The sequence below is a fragment of the Gekko japonicus genome, unplaced genomic scaffold (genome assembly GCF_001447785.1).
Source record: "Gekko japonicus isolate JY-2015 unplaced genomic scaffold, Gekko_japonicus_V1.1 scaffold364, whole genome shotgun sequence".
NCBI classification, from domain to species: domain Eukaryota; kingdom Metazoa; phylum Chordata; class Lepidosauria; order Squamata; family Gekkonidae; genus Gekko; species Gekko japonicus.
In genome coordinates, this window is record NW_015172562.1 from 47,353 (window position 1) to 74,945 (window position 27,593).

At 39.8% G+C, this 27,593-nt stretch overlaps 1 protein-coding gene across 1 annotated transcript in view; it reads left to right on the forward strand.

The window, feature by feature from the left end:
- The first annotated feature begins 991 nt into the window (after positions 1–991).
- RBM6 (RNA binding motif protein 6) overlaps positions 992–27,593 on the forward strand; it is a 70,760-nt gene continuing 44,158 nt past the window's right edge. The window contains exons 1-5 of the mRNA XM_015421251.1: positions 992–1,060; positions 5,802–7,110; positions 7,612–7,701; positions 8,753–8,822; positions 20,696–20,769. Of these exons, the coding sequence (XP_015276737.1) occupies positions 1,017–1,060; positions 5,802–7,110; positions 7,612–7,701; positions 8,753–8,822; positions 20,696–20,769 (1,587 nt within the window). The 5' untranslated portion in view covers positions 992–1,016. The remainder of the gene's footprint in view (positions 1,061–5,801; positions 7,111–7,611; positions 7,702–8,752; positions 8,823–20,695; positions 20,770–27,593) is intronic.

Sequence of the window (27,593 nt, forward strand, 5' to 3'; positions counted from 1 at the left end):
AGGTCAACCAACCTATGTGTATATAAATAAATGGGCCCAGGCAAACTCATGCTTGCATGGTGAGGCTCAATGTGCTTAACATCCTGTGGGACAGAATTACTGTTTGTATTGTCTTCCTTCTTGGTTACAACTGGTCAGAAGGAATTGTCAGATCTGTTAAGAGAATGTTAGTTCAATGGTGTTGCACTTAGTCTACCCTTAAACCATTTTGTTTTTGCTGGAGTAGGGTCACCTTGCAGTAAGAAATAGAGTGTCATGAGATGGAAATGTTCATGTACATTTCTCTGTTGCCATTTCTAATATTTAATTTCTGTCCTTTTCTTCACTGTTCTGGTTGTTGTATGTACACAATAGGAAAGCATTGTTGGCCTGTCAGTCATTTGCCATAATCTAACAAGTAATGTGGGTTGCTAGGGCAGAATAAATTATCCATTAGTAATTCTTGACCCTCAGGACAATACAGGAGGTAAGGCTATTTGAGCCAAATTATCACTGATTTAGTTATTCTAATGAAATACATAGCCTAGAAAGCCTTGGGCTAGTTGACTGCTAGTGGCAACTGGAAAACTTTCTGATTCTGGATACTGAATAATCATACCCATGGTCATCTTTGTGGTGGAGGATAACAATGTCATATCCAGCCTTTTTAAATAAAAAACCTCTTAGGAAAAGAAATATAAAATGTGGTAATAATAGACCACTGAACCTTTAACCTGGCTGGCTACTGAACCTTTAAAATGATACTTTTCCAGTCCAGAACAGTTGCATAGTCTCAGGGCCTTTTGTTGGAAATGGATGGTTAAAATGAATGGCAGATTAAAGTATGATTTTATTTCTCATAGATTCTGCAATTTAACAAAAAAAAAAAAGCATCCTTAATTGCACGTCCTTTACTTGACTGATACCCGGGCCTTCTCCAAACTGTACAGCTGTAAAGATGCATAAAAATCTAGTGCTGAATCAGTGTTCCCTCTAAGCTGAGGAACTCAATTTTCTGGTTGCCTATCACAGACAAAATGTGGGGGAACCCTCGACCAGCTAACAGAGTGGGTCCCTTCCGGTAAGTATTTTATTTGTTCATTTATTTATTTAATTTATTCATAGGAAATACATTGTTTTAATAATACTTAGATCTCTGTGTTTTAGATGCACCTTATGCACAGCAGAACATCCCTGCTTTGTATACCTTACTAATAGTTGATAACAGACCAAACAGCCAAGTATCAAACCAAAAGTATATGATAAATTCTCCCCTGCAGGTGTCCTAATGAGCAATTTGAGCTAATATGTTTTTGTGTTGTGTTAAAAGCATTCCTTCCCTTAACTGATGGTGGTTATGCTTTCCTGTGTTTCTCTGAAATTTCTGTGCCCAGCCTGTTGGATTCTAGAGTTGGTGTAGTCACTGCCACTACCTTGAGAAGCAGGCTTTAGGGCTTTAAAAGGTGATTTAAGGTGACAGAAGCTCTTTCTGCCCCATATTTCAAGGGTGTCCTCAGAGGATGGTTCCTTTTTGGTTTAGTCAGAAGTATAGTGCCCATTCTTATCTCTCCACAATAGAACATTAATCAATAAACTATTTTCTCAGGATCAGAGGGTATTTTTGCACAGAGCCCTTCTTGGTGCAAAGGAGCAAGTGAGATGCAGAGGGAAGTAATGGCTATTAGTTTAGTGGAAATTGTGTCAGGTGGTCAGGTATGACATCTGTTTGCTGAACTCCCCCCCCCCCCCCCCAAAATTGGGAATGTTCACGTACTTTGTTCATCTCTATATAATGCAGCATATGATTTGACTGAAAACTCAAAACAAGACAGACTGTTTTTCCCCTAAGATATAAGAATGTTGCCATAGCAGTGGTAACTCCCAGACTACTTCCAAATTTCCTAACTTTTCAGTGCCAAATGAAACCTTTTTAAAGGTTGCTCAAACTTTTGAGGGTTTTTTGGAGGGGAGGCGTGACTCCTGAAAATTGTTGTTAACGATTTGAAGTCCCATTAGATCTGTTGTCCTAACCAGAGTTCATTGTTAATTTTTAGTCAGATTATTAAATGCCATTGTTTTATGTTATGTTATTTTATGCATTTGTTTTATATTTGTTATGCAGGTTTTATTGCTTTGTTTTATAAATATGATAAACTTGCTTCTTTTGTGTTTAAGAAAAATTATGCCTCTTACCAATGTTGTTCTGAAAAGATCTTTTTGAGGAGATACGTTGAAGGCTTTAATTCTCTTTAAAAATATTTAATAATGAACATAAAGAAGAAAAATACACAGTGTTAATTTTAGCCCAGCAGCTACCTCTTTGGAGGGGCTGTGGTTCAGTGGCAGAGCAGCTGGTTATCATGCAGAAGGTCCCAGGTTTAATCCTTGGCATCTCCAGTTAAAGAATATCAGTAAGTGCTTAAAATATCTTGGAGAAGTGTTACCAGTCTCAGTAAATAATACCGACTGTGATGGACTAAAGGTCTGATTTAGTATAAAGCAGCTTCGTGTGTGTTCGACAATTCCACTGGCATCAACAAGTCCAATAGCAGCAATCTCAGCATGAGCAGATAGGCAGGTTTGTGGAATACTTCAACTTTGTTGAACAGCAAGTTGTTATGAGGTCCAGTGCATCTCATTTCCTTCTGTCTAGAATAGTTCTTTGCCTTTGCAAACTGTTCCCAGGGTCCGGGGGGGGGGGGGGGGGGATGACGACAGGTGGAGCTGTCCCTCACACAACATGAATGTGAGGACAAAATCCCTAGACGACTCTCCAAGGCAGGATGCTCCAGGATTTGGGCTGGAACTGGTGACTGAGCAGAATGGCAGGAAATGCATTGGTGATGCTCCCAGGTCACCCTGTGGAATCACCACCTGCATTATTGTTAAACAGAAACAGGCAGTGATGGCAAACAGCATAGATACCATACTTGCGGGGCTCCAGCAGGGTCTGTGGTTCCACCTCGGAGGGGGGGGGGCAGCTCCAGTTGCCAGGGGACTCCTCTGATATGCATGCAGCAGCCATCCAGATGACACTGATCCTGTGAGGAAGTGATATTTAGTACAATATCAGTACAATCAGTTACCTATTGTCTTAGACCAGTATCTAATAGAAAATTAGAAAAGAGGTGAAGAAATTGGGACTTTTCTTGTTTGTCATGTTTATGCTATTTTACTCCTGTGTCAGATGCCATTAAAGAAGTTTCCAGATTATGAAACTTTAGCAAGTTACCATTAAAATGATACAGAATATGGTAATTGCACATGTAAGAAAAAAATGGACCTTATTTTTAATATTGTGACGTTGTTTTAATTGTAAGACACCTTAAGCAGGACTCTGAAGAGGCAGTGTAGAAATACCCTAAATAAATATCGTTTCAGAGGGTAGCCATGTTGGTTTGCAGTAGAATGGCTAGGTATGAGTCCAGTAGCACCCTAGAGACCAGCAATATTTTTGGGATACTGGTATCTGACAAGGGGAGCCCCAAAATCTTGTTGGTCTCTAGGGTGCTACTGGACTTAAATATAAATGAACACATTGGAATTTTTATGACACTATCCACTCATTAAATGATTTAAGCTGTATTTTTTCAGAAAGTTAGAAAGGTGTTTTGTGATCATCATTAAATAAATTTAATGTTTATCGTTAAATAAAATGTTTTAAAATTGCACTGAAGTCTAATTTATTTTGAACAGCCTTTTTGATACTGACAATGTTAGTAAGAGGCATAATGTTGATAACTTGCCCCAGTTAGTATTTACTGCCAAGAGATGGAATCCAAAGGACTATCAGCAGTGTTCGGCATGTGCACTGGAGCTTTTCAGCTTCCTTCTCCTGACAATAGTTTCCCATGTTAAGGTCTCCAAAACCGCATTCCGTAAGGCCTGAAATGTCACCAACAGAAAGAAAAGTCAGCCACCACCATTGTGTACATGTTGAAGTTCTTTGCTTATGCATGCAGGCTGTTGTTTCCTGGCCAAAAAATAATTACATAGGAATGTTAAATGATGGTTATGCTTAATAACTATTGATCAGATTACTTAATAATTATGAACCTATGGATTCATACTAAGAATGCCAAAAATATGGGCAATCATCAAAAACAACAAACCCTGTGTACCTGTTTTCCAGGTTCAGCTAGTTCAACATTTTGTGTCTCAAATAAACTCCAGGGAATGTAGAACTAAAAACATGAGGTTGTTTAGATCAGAGCAAAGCTTAATTTAGTCCAGCGTTCTGGTTCCAGTAGCAGCTCTCGCCAGATGCTGCTGGGAAGTCATATGCAGGCTTGAAAGCATTGTGGCCCTCTTACATAAGAGCACTTGTTCTGAAGCTATATTGCCTCTGAACATGAAAGTGACGTTTACTTGCCTGTGAATTGGCCACTCACTTCCCTTTTTTTAAAAAGCTAGAGAGTGGCCGTTTCAACATCCTGTGGCTGTGAATTCAGAATCATGTATTGCACAAAAAGTGCTTTCTTTTGTCTGCCTTGAATTAGCAATTCATCAGGTGACCCTGAGTTCTAGTACCAACAGAAACAAGTCTTCATTCCTTTCGAAACTGTACAAATATATCTTTCCCTGTCATTTCCCCCCAAAAAAAATGAAACAAGAAAAAAGAAGTTTTAGCCTTGCTTCATTGGAAAAGCATTTTAGTCCCTTGATAGTGTTTGTTGTCTTTTCAAACACTGTTTCTAGTTTCATGGCTTTTTTTGATTAATGGTATTCCAGGTACGGACATGATGTAGATCTGTGTAAAGCATTAGGATATTGGAACTATTATTTCCAATACTTTTTTCAAACAATTTCCAACACTGTTTGTCTTTGTCACTAATCCAGCACACTGAGTTGATAGATTGAATAAACTGTCCACCACAGCCCTGAAGTGTTCACTGAATAGTAAAAGCCATTTAGAATTCTTCATTAGTCTGGATATTTTAAAACACACACATATAAAAGTGGATGTGGGAGAAATGTGTGTATGGGGGAGATCCTTAAACCCTCTTCTCCAACTTTTTTTGGACGTTTTGAAGAGTTGAGTAGATTAGACGATGTAGGGTGGAGCTTTTATCAAACTGAATTTTTATTGCCTTCTTTGAAGGAAGATGGCAGCCTCCTATTGAAAATTTAAAACCAGTAGTTAATTAGATACCTTTCTAGCCCTGAAAGGAATTATCAGGCCCCTTAAAGTATAAAAGCATAGGAAAAAATGTGATAGCTATATTAACAAACCCAGAGATTAATTAGATGATGCTGTAGATAAAGGATCAGTGGAAGCCAAATTGGGCAATATTACTTTGTGATGATGGGTAAGAAACGCTCTCATTCCAGATTCTCCTGTTACAATCCTTGTCTTTGGCAGCTAAAATTGGGGTATTTTTTGTTTGCACCAACAAAGCTGCCTGTATCTTTTTTGGAAATAATGAATGCAAGAATCCAAATCTTCCATCTGAATTGACTGTAGGATGAGACTGTTGCTTGAACAAGCTTGAAATATCAATGTGATGGCTTCCCAGTTATGTGTATTATGGCACATGCCATGTATGTGTACTGTGAGATGATATAGATTGCTACCTTCACTAATGCATTAATATTTCAGGTTTTCCATATTGAGTTCTTCTGGGAATTATGGTGAAATGGGAATGCGCAAGTTTGCTTATTACGCCTGTCGTATACTACCACCTCTTAAAACTACCAGACATCAATTTCTTCTGTGGATCTTACTGTTAAACAACTCAGTAAAAAGTTTAGAGAAGAACATGCTGATGTGTAGATTACAAACTCAAAAGACATTATGAATAATGCTGTCTTTATTTCTACAGTGGGAGCCAAGAAGAAAGGTTTGCTCCCGGGTGGAACAGGGACTATTCTCCTCCCCTTGATAGCCTTGCTCAAGAAAGACACTCTGGCAACTTCTCTGGCAGAGAATCACTTCCTTATGATATCCAGGGACTCCCAGGCATCCTCAATCCTCAGTTTGCCAACAGAGAGGAACCTGCTTTCAGCTATGGAGGTAGAGATGGACCTCATAGTGACTTCAGAGGTGGGGAGGGTCACTTACATGATTTTGGAGGCAGAGATTATGTATCTTCTGACTTCCAGAACAGAGATGATTCACACTTGGATTTCAGAGGTAGGGTGCCACTCCTTCCAGACTTCAGAGGCAGGGATATGTATTCAGGAGATTTCCAGGATAGGGAAGGGCAGTCTATGGAATATGGTGGAGGAGAAATTCCTCCCATGGATTACAGGAATAGGGATGCATTCCATATGAATTATAGGGATAGAGAAACACACACTATGAACTACAGGGGCAGAGAAGATGCTCCAGATTTTCGTGGTAGGGGACCATTTGATTTAGATTTGAGAAACAGAGATGGATCTCACTCACACTTCAGGACAAGAGAGATGCCTGAGCAGGATTACAGGGGCAGAGAGCAGCCGTATTCAGATTTTAGGAAAAGAGATATGCCTGATATGGACTTGAGGGGTATGGGTACAGCTGACCTAGACTTCAGAAACAGGGATGCATCCCATTCAAACTTCAGAAATAGGCCAAAATCTCAGGCCGATCAAGATTTTAGGGGCAGGGATGTGCCACCTACTCTGGATTTCACAGACAGAGAGATGCCTGCTGTGGACCCTGATGGTGTAGAATATCAGCAGAGTCAGCCTGCAGTATCAGTAACAGATAGAGAAGGCAAGGTTGAAGAGGCTGTACACATTATTAGGGAAAGGTCTTCCTTTGCTCCAAAAGAGAAGTTTTCACATTCAGAGCCAAGAACCGGAGAAGAAGAATCACAAGAACAGAATCCTGAGGCTGAGTCTTCACAAGAGTTCCAAAGTAGCTGTGGTCCTCTTCCTGTTCTTCAGGACCAAGATAACGCACCTCAGGCCTTTGCTAGCAATCAGGAGTTTTCTGTGGGTGAACAGCAAACACCCGAAACTTCTGGTCTTGTACCAAAGGAAAAAGGTGACTTGGATTTCCTTGGAAGACAGGATACAGACTACAGGGGCATTGAGTATCGAGATGTTGATCATCGGCTGCCAGGAAGTCAACTCTTTGACTATGAACATGGCAAGGCTTTTGGAGAAGGAAAATCTAGCAAAGATTCTCAGCCAGATCTTCAGGTATGTGAATTGCAGGAAAGCTTGTGCCTATATGTATGTGTGCTAAATTGTTGGAGAACACGAATTGTTTTGTTTAGCTAATAGTTTTATATCCTGGTTTTCTGTATGTTTATTGCATTTCCACAGTTAGTTTATTTATTACTTCTTACTGTTTTTGCAGCCAGAGTTATTAACAGCAAATCCCCAATTAGTTAAGGTATTTCAAAGATGTTCTATCGTTTCTAGACTTCATCAGAAAGCCATCTACTTCATTTCCCAGTTTTTCTCAAACTCTATAGCTCTGTTTTGCTTTATGGAAATCAAATTCATTTGAATAATGGGCATGTGATTTTGTATTTGAACTTCCCTAGGACTAAAGAACAGATAATTTAGAACATGGTCCTAAATCATATTATTATAATTTCTAGTGAATAGAGAGATCTTGTATTGTGTTTGAATTACTGTCTCTACTGTGCCTCTCTGTTGTCTGTATAAAATTTCTCTTAAATTTGTATCTTGAAGGACCAGGATTACAGGCCCTGTGCCAAAGACGTGAAACCAAGCAAGCTGATTCGACTAGGAGGAGTTCCTGAAAATGCCACAAAAGATGTTGTAAGTGATTGGTAACCTTGTTTCTGAAGTTCCTCTAACTTCTCTAGAAGCATTTGATGTGATACTCTGCATTGACATTTCTTTCTACATGTACACACTTCAGTATAGGTAAACTTCCCTTCTGTTTAGCCATGTGCTAGCAATCTAGTTTTTAAGTATCTGTTGTGGAAAATCTGCCTTGCTGTGTCAGAAAGGCATTGTATTTGGCAATTTTAATATTCTCTTTCCCAGAGTATTTTCTGATGTGAGAATTGTAGTCCATCTTCATGACTTCTCTTTCACAGACATTGAGCCAGATTACATTCTGCATGGTATTTTACGCAAGAATTCATTAGAGGTATTCACAGAAGTTTTGACCTGATTTGGCTAGGAGCACAGTAGGATAGCTAGCTTGCAAATAGTATTTGTAGCATTTGTCAGTTACTTTGTGGCCCAAGCATTTGTATTTACTTTGCAACTAGAAAAGATGAAAATTGCTTTGATTCCAGAAAATGCCCTTATAGCTTTTTCTAAAGCTCTAGTATCAAAATATCAACTTAAAGTAAGGATTTCTGAAACTTACAAGAATTTGGTGTCACAAAGCATTCTATCAGTTACGTCTAGTAACTCTTTTCAGACTACTCAAGTATAGTAATAGTTGTTATTTATAGTCCACCTTTCTGGCTGAGGCTCAAGATGGATTACACAGTGTAAGTCAGTGCAATCAATAAGATGAGTCTTTGGCATTTGGAGCACACATTAGATTTAAACAACTGCAAATGTAAATGTAGTGTATTTAAAGCAATATATTTAAACTGGGGGGGGGATCCTAAATAGCTTATATGTTTTTGTATGTGTTTTGTTTAAATATGGCAAAAGTAACTGAATGAAACCACCAGAACCCATGTTTTTCTTCTAGTTTTTGATTTTCATTTTTACTTATGCATCAAGCAGGTCATATTAATCTTTGTGTGGTGAAAAAAAGTCAGATCTCCTATGGATTTTCATGTGGGAGAATTGCTGGGTGTAATGTAGGTTTCAATACTTACCCTGATACGGTTTGTTTCTGTAGATCCTCAGTGCTTTCCAATTAAGTGATGGGACACCAGTGAAGAACCTGCGCTTAAAAGATTATACTTCAGGTGAGAATTTCTGCAGGGTTTTTGTCAGGTGATTTTACATTAAAAGCTCTAAAAGTGTATATTGGGGCTTGAATCCACTGGGGTGCTTCCATAGACAGAAGGATTTCTACCTACAGAGCACTTCCCCCTTCTTGCTGCTGCTCAGGATGACCCTGAGATGTTGCTTCTGCCCTCAGAACAGCAATTTGGGGCTGCAGGAGGGAGACCAGAAAGCTGTGCTTTCCGGACAGAAATCCCTCCACCATGGAAACACTCTGGTTGATCCAATGTTGCTTTGTAATTGTACCTTTCTTGCTCACATCTTTACTACTAATAATTTAAATACTTTTTGGGTAATCTCTATCCTCTTGCTTCCTCCAGGATTTATGAGTTAAGGCACTGGCTTGGCCTATCAGCCACCTGTGCTAGTTCTACATTAGCCATGAGGTTAGGCTCCCATGAAAGAAAACAACTAGGCTGCTCTAAGGAGGCCTTTCAGAGCTGACAGTGGTTTGCTTCCATTGGATGTTAAATCCTCTCACTGGGCAAGGTTTCGTCTCAGTCTTGAGATGATCACTGTATAATGACTTTTCATGGGATCTCACGGCAGCACCACATAGCATTTGTTTTCAGCATCATCAGTTGCTGATAACTAAATGCAAAATGGAAGTCAATGGAAAGCTTTCTCTACTTCTGTGATACTCATATTTTTATATTGGGTAGCATTTTTCATTTCAGAAGATAGCTTATATATAGTTTCTTGACTTCATGTTCTTGGTCCTGACTGGTATTCAGTCAGTTTGTGTGAGGTAATACTTTGCAGTTTCCTGTGCACAGGACCCAAAGGCTAGCAAAATTAAACATGATGGTGAAAAAAGTGGAACTCTAAAGATATAGTTTTGACAAGGCAGAGGTGCAGGGGAAAGTGGAGGAGTATTCTGGATGTCTTTCCCTTTTCCCTCCTGCTCCAATAAGGTTGTAACTTAAACCTCTACAAGGATTGTTTTCAGACTTCTGGAAAATCAAAAGTCTGTGCAGACTCTGTGCATGATGCACATGTGTGTGCGTGCTATCGCTACAGCTGTATTTCTTAGGTAGCTGTGTGTTGCTGTCAGTTTGCCTATATGAACAGTAATGGGGGTGGGCCATACCCATGTTCACTGCAAGATTTTCGTTTCAGAAGCAGCCTTCGCTACATCTCCAAACTGGCTTTCATTGCTGCAGAGTTCAAAAGTAATTAAGTACAAGAACACTTCAGAAGGAAACAATATCCCCAGGCTGCTGGTATACATGGTGTTTAAAGAACACTTTGGCAGTACTGTCACGGTCAGCTTCTGAGAAACTTTTGGATTGCAGTTATTTTCCCCATTAATTAATTGTTCAAATGTTTCATTTATTGTTTACCATTAATTTCCCATTAATTTTGTATTACCTCTTGAGTCTGCCCAACTGGATTCAAACACTTATAAAGTTAGTTCCTCATCTTTCTGCAGTGTACATTCAGCTCAGTGGCAAAGGGCCACTTTTTATGATTTTTCATGATCAGGGGACAAGTTTCAGGGAGGTCATATACTCAACTCCTCTGTGTTGCTTTGTATACACTGTTGTTGGGTAAAACATTGCCAGACAAGCAGATTTGTGCATATGTAGGCTGTACAATTTATTTGAGGCATCAACAGATTTCTTTTATGGAGCTTTGAACTGAAAAATCTTAAGAAACGGAGCCCAGTCTTTAGTATGTTTCAGGCTGTGGTCAGACGTTCCTTTAGATCCGACATAGCTGCGAATGCCTGATGAATCTAAATGGCACAATTAGACAGCAACATCTGGGAAAGATCCCGCAGTCATTAGCCACCCATGCTGCCCTGCCACAGAAGCAGAATTAAAAGACATTGGGGGAAGTTCGAGCCTAACACTTGTCGACAGGCCACAGACGGATTTTCCCTAGTCTGATCTCTCAAGCACGCTCTCAAGCTGTTGGGATGGTCTGCTTATTCCATCCCAACTTGGTGCTGGTTCCCCCCTCCTTGCTTAGCAGTATGTACATAACCGCATACTCCACAGGGAACCCTCCAGCGGAGGTTTTATTCCTTGTTCATGCGCATGGGAAACAAAAGGCACCCCCCCCACTTGCTGGAGGTGGCATCTGAGTCCACAGCATAAAGGGATGTGTGATTATGTGACTGAGTCAAATTCCTCCAGAGGAAATAGGGGCACTTCCCCTCTACACCCAATGGCACGCCTGACTGCAGCCTCAGAAAAGTGTATTTGGAAACAGAGGCTGTGTTGAGTAGAGGTTTAATTCTGAATAGAGTTATGCTACAGTGATGCAGTGTGATGCAGAAGCTAATGCTAGATTATCTTTAGGGTTTCTTGAATGCAGGTGTACATTGATGAGTTATTGGTCAGTCAAAATGCAATCATAGTTGAAAAGGACCGTTACAATCAGTAGAAAAATAGAATTACTTTTTAAAATTACTAACCTGTGTTATACCTCTCAGTCTTCAGTGGCTTGTATCCAAAGAGTCCTGTATGTAATCTGTATGCCTACAGGGACTGCTGATTTCCCTTTTTGCTAGCAGTCCTTTGGGTTGCACTGGTTGCTGGTCCATATGGCCCGTCAACGTCAGGAGCAACTGCTCAGGAAATATGAGGGGTTTTGGTGGGAGAAGCAGAGTTCCCAGTACAGGCTCAGAACTCAGCACAACTCTTCATGTTCTAGCCTATATATTAAAATGTGGGAAGAGCCTTGCATTCAAATGGTGCAGTTTATTTGCCTTCAGTCCCACCATCTGTACATCTATAAAAGCAGCTATAAAGCCTGTAGCAACCACCAGCATTTTCTGATTGGGGGATGAAAACTGCTGGAAACGTGCGAACCCCATCTGTCCGTGTATGTTTTTGAGCTGAAACTAAATTGAAGCACCTATCCATTTTTTGTAATGTAGCAGGAAAGTCAAGGTATAAATGGCATTGCAAGTTCTAGAAACATCTAGATTTTGAAGGCAGAGGGTTGTATTTTTTGCCATTTTAGCATTCATTTTGAGACATGTGTCTAAAAATTTATTGAATGCTTAGAATTCTAGAAAACGTTGATGCTATGTGAGGATGTAGTTATTCAAATTGTTTGGTTCCTTTAAGCAACTGAAAGCAGGGTCAGGTTTGTTACAACTGAATTTTTGGTTTTGTGCTAATTGGGAAGCTTTTTAGAGGGGAAAGGCCCTGAGGGGGAGAATGCAAATGGAGTGCATTTGTGTTGGCTTGCTGAATGAGAATGTCTGGAAAATCAAAAGAATTGTTCTTGGAGACTTTTGTGGAAAGCATCCAGAGAGAAGCTCTAAGAAGTGGAACTGGAGGAAACAGGTGAGATGAGAAGGAAGTAGGGTTGATAGAGTAATAGCAGTAAGGCTTCATTTCATACAAACAATCCTACATACATGTAACTTGCTGAGTGTACAAATGCTGGAACAATTGTATGTTTAATTTGCTGAGTGTACGTATGCTGGAATGCCATGTGCCATATTGGGTTGAATCCAATGGGAAATTTCTGCTGATAAACAATGGGGAATGTTGCTTTCTGTTAATTTCCCCTCATCCCGTTCTTGGAGGTTCCCTATTCTTCACTGTTAAAAGTTCATCAGGATTTACCTCAGGATGCAACTCCTTGATTTGCCAGTGGATCAATATTTGGTGAATTACACGCACAAAAGACAGTCCCATGAAATGACTCGCATGAAGATTTCAAAATTTGTACACTCAAAGTGCTTTCCTGTAATATATGAAGAGATTCTTGTGTTACTCTTAAAATTAAAACTGATTAAGATTTGTACCCCTTCTGGTCCAAGTCAGAGGGTCGGGGAAGCAGCTCCTTGTTAAATTGGAGGAGCTTTTTGGCATTTTCTGGTACACAAAGGATGTGTAACTCAGTTCATACAACTCAGACATGATCACTCCATGTGCTAGCTTTGTTCCAGGTTAGTTATTACAGGTTAGTTATTAGTGGTGAAGTAAACAGAGCAGCAAACTTTCAACTGTACTGGCAGAAGCATAGACCTTGTTTTCAGAGCTAGAAAACAGTATTGGGAGGGCGAAGATCAAAGCAAACAGATTGAATGATAGAAAATAATACATTTAGTGCATTAACTTTAGTGCTGTGTGGGAAATAAGATTTGTTTTCTTTGAAGTGGCACTGTATTTTAATAGTTGAAAAGAGTCTTTCTCCCAATCCTTTGTTAAATGCTGTAGGCATCAATGAATATTTCAGTCTCTATTAATGTGTGATGAAGCATCTTTGTTCAGTCCTTAATTTTATTTATGATGCAAACTCTTTTTTTACTACCTTGCCCTGCGTCACATGAGTTCCTCACAGCAAATGTATAAACATTTTATTTATTTTTCGGATTTTTATTCCGCCTTCCCCAGAGCAGGCAGGCTCAGGGCAGGTCACAACAACCAGAGTCAAAGACTCATTATATGGCTGTCTCAAGAGGTCAAATGCGTGATGGTTCCTAATACCATCATTCTTTTGACAAGTTTGCAGCGTGTTGAGTACATAGTACCAAAGGCTGAGCGTCTTCAGACAACAACACTATGTGGCTTTCCTCACTTGGTAATTGTATGTCTCCGTGTGTGATGAAAATTGAAATACTATCTGAATCTGCTGTCTGTCTTTGACAACATTAGGTACATCACTTTTGCCCCGATTACTATGAGCATACTAAATTTACCTAATTTCATATCACGTGCATGTAATACAGATTATTATGTGATTTGAATAGATACAGTCCTTTTTGCCAGATACTTCCATGTACATTGGCAGCCTAGGTCAGCAAATAAGATATCTGGATGAGCTAGAAGTACTTGTCCTGGTGCTAGCTATCTCGTATAGATAGTTGGTTAGGATTGATGTGAAGTTTATTAGTTTGGTAAGTAATATTCGTTTAACATTGTGAGGGTCTTGTTTTGCGGGCTTGTAGCTTGTAACTTGAGCTGCGGTGGCTCAAGTGGTTAAGACGCTGAACTGCAGGCTATGGAAGGCCAGTAGTTCAGCAGTTCAAGACCCGGGTGCCGCAAGACGGGGTGAGCTCCTGTCTCTAGTTCCAGCTCCTGCCAACCTAGCAGTTCAAAAGCAAGAAATTGCAAGTAGATAAATAGGTACCACTTTGGTGGGAAGGTAACAGCGTTCCGTGCGCCTTGGTGTTTAGTCATTCCGGCCACATGACCACGGAAACGTCTTCGGACAGCGCTGGCGCTTCGGCTTTGAAACGGAGATGAGCACCGCAACCCTAGAGTCGGATTCAACTGGCTTTCGAGCAAGGGAACCTTTACCTTTTTAACCATATATACTAGGGTTTGAGATCCCTATTTCCCTATCTGGGGTATGTGCCAAAGAGACTTTTCATTATCAAGCCTGGAGTTCTGTGTTGTGATGGGCTTACTCTTTTTGCTCCTTGACATTTTTGTTTTACATAACTCATTGAGGTCATATGGGAGCATACTGTGGCATAATGGCCTTTTTTAGATTTTTGGATGGTATATTATAAATTGATACTTATGTGATGTCATCCTTTATCTGGAGCTGGTACTGCTCCTTCCGTCACTTCTTCTGTGTAAAACTGGCCCTCATCAATGGTGAAGCAGGGTACGCTTCACCAGAGTCTTAATAAAACACAGCTTCTTTGTATGTTTCCTTTCAGGAGTGACTCAGCAGTCTCAAATGAATCCTCCTGAATTGCAGGTTTGTGGCCACGTGGTGGTGTCATCACAGGAAGCGAGGACTGGATGCCTTTTTTATGGAACATAGTTTGTAGTAGGGCTTGTGTTTGAGGTTCAAGGGACTTGCTATGGAATTGGCTAGCAACCAGTACTGTCTTTGGTGGCACAAATTGACTATATACTGTAGCAAAAAATTTTTTTCCTCAGGCAAACATTTTCTGGCTGCTGTTAACAAACAAAAATGATGTAATTGCTGATTTTAAAATTCTTGGCAGGCCAAAAGATTGTAAAAAAACCTTGCCCCAACTTTGTGATTTGTCTGATAAGCAGAGCCATATAATATTCATTTTTTCAGAGCTTAAGGGGAATGTATGGAGTTTACATTTCAGGCACATTAATAAACCATTGCCAATAGCATTTTAAAAAAATGGTTGATTGGCAGTAGTAGCCTGTTGTTGCTAAAGATCAAAGTATGCAAGTTGTCCTTCTTTAGTTTCTGTTTTTTTAAAATCAAAATGCCACAGTTAAAGAGCCGCAACACATCCAGAAGAGTTTCAAGCCATTATTTGTCTGTCATGCTGTGTTTGGGTGAGGCATAGGGAATGTTGACAAAACACTGGATTACAAGCAGCCTTTAATGTATAAAAATCGTACTCATTATGTTGTTCTGAACAAATTTTCAGAACTTCTGACTGCTTTCTAGTAATGACTGAAGTTTTGTTCACTTCCCTTATTAGCTTTGAATATCCTGTTCATAACCCAAGCATATACTACCACAGTATGGCTTTATGTATTTTGCTGTTTTCTCATTTGATTTGGATGCTTTTCTGGTATGCACTGTTTTTAATAAAGCTGAACTTTATATGCTAGTTAGAGTCTGGTCTTTTTTCTCCCCCTCATATGGTTGTGATCTATGACACTGCACAGTTAGGGAGAAAAACTCTGCTTTTCGAGTATTTTGTAATTATTAAACTTACTGGGTTTTAGCAACCTCACTGCCATTTATTTGTATGTGAATGGATTTGTAGTTAAAAAATGGCTGATCACTGTGTAAGGGTAAAATGAAATTCTAGTTGATTTGTTATATTCTGAATGTGAATAGTACTTATCCCACTCTATAAAGTGATAATTTTAGTCTGGTTTTCTTAATGATACCTATTTTCTCCCTTTTAAATAGCATAACTGGTTGTACACCATCTCTTAACAGATGAGATTAATTCTAACTGATCCTCACTACTATTTTGGACTAGAAATAGGAGGTTAGATTTGGAAGGTGTAGAGGACCTTGCAGGTGGGATAGAGGAGTCTGATGCAGCTGTGCCCATCTTCCCAGTCCACATATGATTCCAGCAAAGGGGCTTCAAGTGTTTTTTTGTTATAGCTCCATCCATATGTGGGATTGTGCAACTGGAACTGACTTGGTGGTTACGAGTATGAATGGTATGGGAGTGGCTTCTCCATGGGTGGATCCCTTGCTGTTTTAGTAAAATTTGAATGAAATATTATTGGGTCCCATAGCACTGGCATTGTTACTTCCTAATAGTTTGTCAGTCCCATGTGACTTTTTCATCTAGATGTTGGCAGAATAGTATGGAATCTAGCTACTGCAAAACAACTCACACTTCACTTGTAGCAGATTAATTAGGTCTGTGTCGTGTTTAGGTGGTTGTTCATCTGTGTGTAGGAAGGAACTGTCACCCATAATTCACTGCATTATCTCATCATTTGACACTGGACAGAAATTTGCTGAGGAGGGCATGGGAGAACCATTGTGATGTAGTGGCTAGGCTTGGAGGTGGGAAATACAGGTTAAAGTGGCTGCTTGGCTGTAAGATCAGTGAGGGACCTTCTGCAAATTGTCTTTCAGTGTATTATGAAAGAAAAAAGGAGAGTAGAACTACATAGTTTGGCCACAGGATCAGCCTTGACTGTTTTTAGCTCTCTATGTGTAGAGCTAAACCGTTTTTAGCTCCATAATGTGTAGTTCTGCTCCAAGCTTTGTACATGTTTCTATTTAAAAAACAAAGAACAAAACACCTCTTATACTCAAATAGCAGGGGCAGACAGGTATAAAATTGTGCAGGCTTATTGCAATTGTATGACTGCTGCCCTTTAATATAGCATTTCTGTACCTTGCTTCCATAATTAGTGATTGCTGCTTGCTAATATTTTGTTATTGCATTTTGTTACCATCAAGGCTCCCTCTAAGCTGTGGAGTCCTGTGAGCAAAAATTCTACTTGGTGAGCTCCTGGCATTAAAGTTGTGAGCGAGCGATTTGGCTGCTGCATGAATTAGTTTGCTCTGAAGCCCTCCTTCCTGAGCTAAGACAAAAATCTGTAAGCCGGAGGCTAAAAAACTGTGAGCTAGCTCACACTAACTCAGCTTAGAGGGAACACTGGTTACCATTGCTCCTATTTCAAGTGGGACTTTGTACATAATGAATAGTTTAGGATTATTAGTTATATATGCCTAATCTGTTTGACAGTTTGAAGGAAATTTTCAGTCCAATACATTCTACTAAATTATTTAGATCTGAACCGTTTCCAGGTCTTTATTCAATCATATATACTTGGTGGGTTTCTCTAAGCCATTATCAGCTTCAACTGCACATCTGTAAAGCATGAAAAATGCACATTTTTTACTGTAACAAGAAGATACTACTCCTGCTTTGCTGTGTATGTGTAGAGAGAGGGTGAGGGAGGGATGAGCAATGCAAAATGTTTTGTGGTCAAAGCCACTTCTGTGGGGTGGCACTTCAGTGGTGTAGTGAGCTACAGCAGGATGGAAAAACAGAAAATTGTATTTTACAATCAGCGTGTCACTTGTGGTTCATTATTTGGGATTAAGGCAACAATTTCCCCACTGTGTTCAAAGGAATGCCAATTTAAGTCTGGCATCCAGTTGGGTGATGGAATGTTGTTACTTGGTATATGTATACCAATACCAGGTCCAATACAAACCCTGTTAAGGCTGGTATCGTACTGTGGATAATGTTGGATTGGAATGCCAGAGTTGTAGTCTGAAAATCCCTGCCTGAATACAAATCTCATCAAGTAGCCTTGGAGAAGTCAACTTTTCTCAGTGAGATTTTTATTGCAGGTTGCTATTTAGGACAGGGCAGGACCATACAAATCACCATGTTTATTTATAGATCCAGGTGGGCAGCCATGTTGGTCTGAAGCATTAGAACAGTTTGAGTCCAGTGGGGCACCTTTAAGACCAACAAAGTTTTATTCAAGGTATGAGCTTTCAAGTGCAGTTACACTTCCTCAGACATATTGAAATGGTAGACAGTGGACAGCAAATTAGCATGGAGACATAACACTGCACAACTGTTGCACCCCACCTCAAAGAAAAGTATGCTGTTAGTTACCTCCATGCTTGAGAGGAGGCAAATGGAGCATAACAACAGGATCTCAGTTATTTATTCTTTAGCAGCGCACTATTAAGAAGGACACATTTACACAATCGTCTCCTATTTTGACATTTATTTGCTCCAGTGTCCCCCCCAATGATTAAATCCAAACAAATGGTGACCATATAAACTTAGCTTGTTATTTCTGTTTGGTCCTTACATCTGTTAAAACATCTTCATTATGTTGTATGTTAATTTGCTGTTCACCATCTGCCTATATGTATGTTAACTTCCATATCAATGTATCTGAGGAAGTGTGCGTGCACACAAAATGTCATACCTTGAATAAAACTTTGTTGGTCTTAAAGGTGCCACCGGATTCACATTTATTTATATAGTTCATTTATAGCCTGACTTTCTCACACTCAAGTTTGCAGTGTAAATGAAAATATGAATTTACTAAATTAAGTGCAATGTTTCAATCACTAGTTCTGGCTTTCTCTGCGGCAAATAGACAAGAATTTGATTTCATCTTGTCTTAGTACAGTGAAATAACTAACCATGCTGATTGAATAGATTTCATGACATAAGGCCATAGATAATTTTATCACTGGTAGCTAAATACTACTTAACAACACTCAAGGTTGATTGTCTGTTTCGTGATGTTTGATTTCTTGCCACTGGTTTTAAAATAATAAATATGGCAAATAGTTGCAGACTTGCGCAGATCTCTTCCAGCTGTCATAATTCTACCGTGTTTCCTTGAAAATAAGACACTGTCTTATATTTATTCTCAAGAAGAAACACTAGTGCTTATACCACAAATGCATAGAAATCCTGCTAAGGCTTATTTTTGGGGGAGGTCTTATTTTCGGGGAAACAGGGTAGCTGTATTTATTATATGAACTGCTTTTTACAAACAAGTTTCAGGTACATGGGATTTCCACAGTATGCAGTATGAACTGCTAGAAGACACGTAGATTTGCCATGTAAAACTGCTACATTGATTACATCATGGTCACATTGAGCTTGCTGATTGTTCCCTCTAGACCCATGATGTTGGGGTTTGCCTGTGTTGTGACAATCATGTATATTGCTCAGCAGACAGTGATATGCTGTGTGTGTGTGTATTATCCGGGCGCAATCACACCCCAACATCTGGGAAGTGGAGCGCGCCCGTGGTTTACCGCCGACAATGCGCCTTAAAAAACTAGTACCTCCAAGGTACTAGTAAACGTTTGCCATGGGCTGCCTCCAGACGCCTGTGGTGTGATCGCGCTGGCGCCTGGCATTCCCCTCCAGTCCCTCGTTTACCCACAAGCGCCGAGGGAAGGACCCGTGGTGTGCTGCCGGCGTGTCTGATCGCGTAATCGCAGATCAAACTGCGCCGGGGCAATTAGCCACGCCTCCCCCCACGATATCCGGCCCGTGTGGTTGGGGCCTAAGATTTGCTGTACATTATTGAGAGAAGAGTAGAACTTGGCACGATGATGCCAGTTTTGGTAGTGTCCCCATATCACCCATAACCTCTTTGAGTGTTGAAAAAGATAGTATATGCTCAGCCATTGCAATCCAGTTTAATGCCAGTTCATAATTGGTGTGATTTCATGTCACTGAAAGGCAGTTGTTCCTCGATGATCACAACTAAGCAAGTAGTATTTCTGGCTTTTTAAAAGCCTGCACATGGCTGTGCCATGATCGGGGTCTGTTATCAAGATGGCTCTGAAAAGCCTTGTACTGTGCTAATTTTATGATATCTATAATAACGTTTAGGACATTACCGAGGTGCTTACATCTGGAAGGGTTGTGTGTGGAAATTTAAGGTATCTAAGCAGCTGAAACTTTTAACAATAAGTTTACTCAGAATCCACCTTGATTACACTGTCAGTATAAATGCAGGATAGAAGTTCTCTGAATAAATAAAATGTTCTGGTTCGTTTTGTTTTGACTTACGTCAGTGCAAATTGATTCTTATAGTTTCAGGCCTGGAAACATAGAACTGTCTATTTCTTCCTTAAAGTGACATATCTTCCCCTGAGTAACCCTTGATTTTAATTTCCCTGTGTTTTGAATCCTTGATAATTTTGAGGTAAGGCCACTTTTATGTGCCCTTCTGATTAGTTTGACAGATGGTTGCATCTGTTCTTGAAATACGTTTCATCAGTACCAAAGATGACCCTTTGCTGATCAAGCAAATGACTTCAGGAAAAGGGACCACAGAATATGTTAAAGCAGTCCTTGCTTGTCCTTCCTGGCACTGCTTTTGATTGGAAGGAATCATGATATTTTTAGGATATTCTATATATGTTCAGGAATTGTACTAGGCTCAGTTTATAACTTAAAATTTAAAAAATGATATTTCTTCATCTCATTCTATGTTTGGAATAGAGAAAATAACTGACACTATTCTGAACCAAGAAACCATTTTGTCTTAATGAAACTACTAAAATGTTAACTTGTGAAAACAAATTAAGTTTTTTGACTTAGATATTATTTTTTTAAATAAGTTTAGTTTCAAAATGGTTGGTATCTCCTTAATTTTTAGGAGAATGAGCCCACTATGCTACTATTGGTCTCTTGGATGGAAACCCATATTGCTTATTGTATTCTATGGACTCAAAATGAGCAAAAGGAATGGGTTTGTTGCCAAGTACTACTGAACCAAAACTTGACTTTGAGCGTACCTATTGTTGCTTTTTATTTGTATTTCTTTTGTGGGGAGCATATGATGGGGGTTTGCTGAGGGGAAGGGGAATTGGGTACTGAAAATGTGGCTTTCTGGCACTAACGCAACTCCCGTCTGTATTTAAATGCTGTCCCCAGGTTACGACTATGGCTATATCTGCGTGGAGTTTTCCCTCTTGGAAGAGGCCATCGCCTGCATGGAAGCCAACCAGGTTGCTTTACACTTCGGTCGAAAATGCTTCTAGAAGAATATTTTTGTGGGGAGGGTCGATACCTAGGTTTTTTTGTTTAGTTTTTTAAACAGTTCAAAGGAAGACTTTTTTCCTTTCCGGTATATACAAGGAGGCAGCTAAAATGTTGGAGTTTCTCAGAAATCTAGAGAGGCATAAGAATGCTCTACTGCAAAAGCTTGTTTTTCTGACTATTCTACCTTCTTTAGTTGTGCATGCCTTGCAGAGTTGATAGATTCAAAGTATGGTAGTTATAAAAAGTTCCCAGTTCTGGTAGGCGTCCTTGTGAGTTTGTGGATATTGTGGATTTTAAGTGACAAGAGCTAAGCTGCTAACCCCAGACGTTTCATTTTCTTGACATTGAACAGTAAATGAAAATCTCTTCTTCCTGTAAGCCAAATAGTATCATGCTTGACTGTGCACACACAGAAAGCTTTCCTGTGTTTCTGGGTTAGACCATTAATATGCAGCTCTCAGTGAAGAATCTTGTTTGCATGTATCATTTGTCCATGTGCTTTTATCTGGTGGGTATTTATGGGGGTTCACTGTTGCTTTCCTTTTGTATGCATATTGACCTTATACAAAGTGAAGCTGCATAAGAGAGGTCTGGCCTGTCATGGGAGCACCTGGTTAATCTGAACTTCTTCAAAAAAAATTAGGAGGGGAAAGCTGCTCATATAAACTCCAAATTAAAGAGAGAGATTGGGCAAGTTATATATTGAATGGCATAAGTAAACATGATCTTACACTTAATTTGTGGATGCATAATTTCAGAAGTTGAGGCATATGTCTTCCCCAAATTTTGGGAATAACCCACATTTTAAATCACATGGTCTACATAAAACCCATGCACTTTTTGTTTCATGTTATGAGTCAATCCTTTACATGTAGTTGGAACTCTGACTTCAGTTTTTGGTTATGACTACCCTTGCAGTAGTGAATATGTTCATAAGAGCAGGAAACACTGTGCCCTTTAGGAATACTTAGAAATTAATGCTATATGTGCTGTTTTATACTCAACAATTTGAGAAGTGAAATCTAAAGCTTTTCCATAAATCTTTTTAAAGATTTGACCACCAGATATGATATAAATCAGCTCCTAATTCTTGAAACTTTGACATCTATTAGGTAATAGTCATAGATCTTAATTGTGGCTGGAGTAAGATAGATCGGACCAGCCTTTTGAAATGTGTGGCTGTTTGCTGACCCGCACTTGGTTTTTGTAGAATCTGTAAATTATAACTTTCCCTTCCAAAAATTGTCATTGTTCCTCTGTTCTCATTCCACAAAAGCAATCCACTGAATACTATTTATACAGTTATCCTACATACAAATGATAAAATTGAATTTATGATTTATTTAAGCAATCCTTTTTCCAATAAAGCCTACCCAAATTGTCCTACAGAAGACAATCCCAAAAGAAGCTCATGTTTGGGAAACATGAGTTTTCCTTACTTTTTGAATTGTTCACTTTGAGAGTGCCCCTCTTCTGTCAGGGTGGTCATACCCATTGAATTTTTTTATTTATAACCTGTATGTGCTGCCTCTCTAGAGACTTGATAAAGACATTTAAAGTGAAATAAAAAGGAAATTCAGGCAGCCTTTATTTTCAGTAATTTAGCAGCACAAGTTATAGCCCACAGTTTCTGATTCAGTGCTTTAGTAATCTGAATTAATCTGAACAATGACATTCATTCATATGTGGCACAAGCCATTGATGTTGTTCTGCAAGACAAGCACTTGCTTATCAGAAGGAAGTTCAGTTTTGCTCAGGGCTGCTGTTTAACTTCATGGAGAAGAGATTTTAGGAAGCATTTTTCTAGTTGGGGAGTCAAGATTTGTGTACCAGAATGACCAACACTAGCTGTTCAGCTAGTAATATGAGTGAATCCTTCCATTTTCTCCATTCAGATTGTCTTGCAGTGATCAGTATGTGCTATCATCCTTTACAATGTCTCTTCTTCCAGCAAGTAATGAAGTAATTCATTGAGATGGGATTTTCACTGGCAGACATAATGTTTGGAGCAAACTGAGAGTCCCTTTCCTTAATCTAGTTACTATTCAGTTTATAATGTGTTGGATATGTCCTCATGCAGATTGACCAGGTTCACCCTCTGTCAGTTCAGTTACTGTTATTTGTGTGTGTCTGTATTCTAGTGCTCTGTAGTAGAGTTTCTCCTCAATGTCTTGTGAGTAAAGAAATTCTGACCCTCAGATACTCTACATTTTTTTGGAAATATATGTGTTGCACCACCTTCCTGCCACTTTGAACTGTAATAGCCAAACAAGGTTAAATGCGTTTTTTAAAAAAATGCACCATGGAGTGTCTTAGATGTTCTTCTACAATGGAAGGGTGTTCAGATACAGAAATGACTTACAGCATTGGCAGTATCATCATTGGAGCAGGACCTAATAACAGTGAAATCCTACAGTCATGCTTGTCCTCAATAGTGGGATTGAATTAAATTCAGGCTCTAGTGCTGAGATGTAGAATCACTATTTAATGCAGGATGGAGAAATTAGCAAAGCAAGCTATAATTGGTGTTTATGCCTTAGAATACATCTACTGTTGAACTGTTGAGCACTCGTTGTGTGCTGCTGCTTTTAAGTTTTTGGTGCTATGCCTTGTTGTCATCAGTAGCTTGTTGTCAGTTGTACATCACCACATTTTGAAATGAAAGTGCTCTTCCCTGTTTTTAGGGTTGATGTTGTTTAGGCAGATTCTCTTTTTACTGCCAAGACGTGCAGAAGGTAACCTGATGTTTGCATATGACTTTGCCTTCTAGTTTGATTACCCTTCATTCACTAAACTGAATTATGCTTATTCCCTATCATTATTTTAGTCTTAATGTTAGGTGGTTGCATACTCCTTCCCCCAAACAAAAAGGAAAGAATGAATAGATTATTTCTTCTGAATATAAAATCGGTACAATTGAACTGAGTGTCTCCTCTTTACGTATGAATTCAGTACTCTTGTAGGGTAATCTCATTTTTAGGAAACGGGTGAATTAAGAATTTGTATTAATTATGAAAATCCCAGGATACTAAGTAATTTCATTTGGATGATTAGATAGAAGCAGAGATGTGAAATGTAAACTAGGTACTTCATCTTTGTGTACAAGAGCAATTGTATCCTGTAGTTTCCCTCATCAGAGATTCTCATTGGGGTGAATTTTCTTCAGTTCTGTCTGCCTTCCAACATGGCATTGCCAGGGATGACTAGATCCTCAGAGACAAAAAAAAACAAAACTTGGCTGTGAGAGGTTGCAAAGAGAACTGGAAACTGAATGAAATCTCTTGTTTTGAGATTTCCTCAGTGCAACAGAGCAGACTTTTCATTGGAATGTTCTTTGGTCTGAGATGGCCCTGCCTTAAGAATTACTATATTACAGGTTGTATGTGTACATCAAAAAAACTGTAGAACTCTATAAGCGGTGATCTCTCCTTGTTCCAGTGACGCCTCTTTATTGCAGTTGCCTGCTAAACCATATAGGGCCATTTCCACACGATATCTTTTCCTGGGTCAATGCTGTTGGGAAGCATTTTTTTTATGTTTTCCCACAGCATCATGGTGCTTTCATGTACCTTCCGGCATTTCATGGCTGTTTTTTGAGCCTTGTCAAACCTGCTTTGCTCCAAAGTTTTGGGGAACCTGTATGGCTGTTTGTGTTGGTGGTAAAATTCAGTTTTTCCTGCCCACATGGCAGCCATTTTTCCTGACACTATCCCCACAGTAGCCATTCCCTCCCTCACCGGAATATTTTTAAATCGTGATGCCATTGTAACAAAATATGTAACAGGCTCTCAGCTTCCACTTTTTAAAAAGTAAGTGTCTAGTCCCTTTTGTTGCATAGCTATAAGAAGAGAAGCACATCTCTGCAATGGAAGAGGCTAGAGACTTTTTAAAAAATGAAAGCTTGGGAATTCAGAGAACCCAGTATACCTATTGTTATGTTATAGCACTATAATAATAGTTTAGTGCCAATGTAAAGAAATGTTTGCAAAAGCCCTGGTGGACCAAGGGAGGAGATAGTAGCTAGTACTGCTAGGGAACCCATGGCAGGGAAAGTGGAGGGAAATCTGTCATGCTGATGCCCCATTGGTTGATGCACATTGTCAACAGCTGAACCTGTAATGGGAAACAACACAAGCCTGTCCCTGTGTGAAAACAGTCTAGAGGACTTAGTTGACGATGGCATGGGTTTCAGTTTTGACTCTCCACAGCACTGAATAATTTGGCCAGACATTTCCTGTGGGGAAGAAAGAGGTTTATGGGAACAAATGCAGGATTTTCATTCATAAAATAAAGTGTAGCTGCAGTTCCAGCTTTGTTGTTGTTCAGTCGCACAGTCGAGTCCGACTCTTCGCGACCCCATGGACCAGATCATGCCAGGCCTTCCGGTCTCCTGCCGTCCTCTGAAGTTTCCTCAACTTCATGTTCCAGCTTAGCTCTTCACTATTGTTACATCTTCCTAGGTTTTTTTAGTGCAGTGGAATACTCAAGAATATTTTCCCCTCCCTTCCTAATAAATAAGACTTTTGTGCATACCTAAAGATAATCCTTGAATGTGAATTTAGGTTGGCATCGATGGGACTACTGTGAGAAAATGGGGGTGTTATACTTGCTTTGCACAAGGAGCACTTTGGAATGCATTTTGTTTTTCAAGTACTATTTGATACCAAGGATCTTGTTTAGAAAGCATATTAATATCCTTTTCTTTGCAATTGGTTGACTGTAAAGAGCTGTATTTTAAAAGTAATATTCTGGAGTATATTTGCATACATTACGTGCAGTAGACAATACTTTGCACTGCACAATAGTTTGCAATCTGTATAAGATACCTTGTTTTAGGAAGCTGGATCATGGAATCTGTGAATGGAGATTTTTCTCACAGAACGCAGTTTTCCTACCTCTTATCCCACTGTGGTCCCATACTTAAAGTACTGTGCTGGGGTTCAGAGAACCCTCAGAAACAGTGCTGGATTCGCTGTGGTAGTTTGCAATGGGAGGGGAGGAATTAGTGAGAATCACACACCTCACATTGGGAGAAGTTCCCCATTGCTGATGGAAATAGACTTCAGAACGTAAGCTAGCATGATTGACTCTTAAGTACTCTACGAGGAGGAATTTGTGTATGTGGAATTACAGAACTTACATTTTAGAGCAAACTTACATAAAATGATTCCTGTGTAGTAATGAAGAAAAAGTAGCCTCTGCATTGGGCTGGAGAACTTTGATTTATTTGCTTCATTTATACCCCACATTTCTCCCCAGTGGGGACCCAAGGTGGCTTACATCATTCTCCTCTCCTCCATTGTATCCTCACAACAGCCCTGTGAGGTAGGTTATGCTGAGAGTGTGTGACTGGCCCAAGTTCTCCCAGTGAGCTTCCATGACAGGGGGATTTGAGATAGGGCCTCCCTGTTCTTAATCCAACATCCTGACCATTATACCACTCTGGCTGTTTAGGTTCCTGTTTACTAGGCTCTTAAATAGTCTTATACTGAAACTAGGGGTGTGCATTTAGTTTAACCCTAGCGAAAAAAAGAAAGGAAAAATACAGAATAAATACCTTCTCAGTATTTAGTCGGTATTTCCTAAACCAAATGCAAATTTGAGAAGATAGTTAGCTGTCGAATAGATGACCTGGAATAAAACCTGAAATCATCCAGCTTTTTTTCACTCCCCTTCTTCTGGGAGGGGGGGGAGGAGCAAAACCCAGATCTGAAATGGCTTGGAGCCATTTCAGCCTAACAGCTGGGTTGTGCACCCCTCTGCTGTTAGGCTGAAAAGCCTTCCAGCCATTAAACTGGTCAGTTTCACTTCCCTCCATCTCCAAGGGGAGGGGGAGTGAAACTGACTAGTTTAAGGGCTCAGCATTTCAGCTTAACAGTGGGGTCAGGGGGCCTGCAGTTGTCAGGCTGAAATGGCTAGAAGCATTTCAGCCTAACAGCAAAGCAGGCACGCTTGTCCACTGTTAGGCAGAAAAGCCTTCCAGCCTTTAAATTTCTTAGTTTCACTCCCCTCCCCTTGGTAGTGGAGAGGAGTGAAACTGACTACTTTAAGGGCTGCCAGGCATTTTAGCCTAACAGAGGGAAGGGGCACCCAGCCACTGTTAGGCTGAAATGGCTGGCAGGCATTTCAGCCTAAGAGCAAGGCAGGTGTGTCACTGTTAGGCAGAAATGCTTTCTAGCTATTAAAACTAGTCAGTTTCATTCCCCTCTGCTTTGAAACAAAGGGGAGTGAAAGTGACTAGTTTAATGACTCACAAGCATTTGAGCCTAACAGTGGATGGCTATTAGGCTTAAATGGCTGCAAGGTGTTTCAGCGATCCTTTTCACTCCCCCCCTTGAAGTGGTGGGAGTGAAACCCACTCTGAAATGGCCATTTGAAACTGACAGCCGCCAGTCATCTGTTAGGTTTAAATGGCTGGCAGCCATTTCACCAGCGGCTTATCCTTTTCACTCCCCCCAGTCTGAAATGGCCACCAGCCATTTAAAACTGACAGCCGCCAGTCATCTGTTAGGTTTAAATGGCAGCTGGCAGCCATTGCACCAGCGGATTTCGCTTGCCCCCGCTTCCGGTGGGGGGGGGAGCGAAAATGATGGCTGAAATGGCTTACATAGGGTATAATGGACCCAAATATATGTTTGGCTTTCCCAAATGCCGATATCATACCGATATTGATAATTTGGGTATATTGGGAAATACTGATATTTTTTCGATCCAATATACCCGAATTTTTAAAACCAGGGATTTTTTCTTGCACACCCCCCTAGCTGGAACCTAAAATTCTAGAATTTTT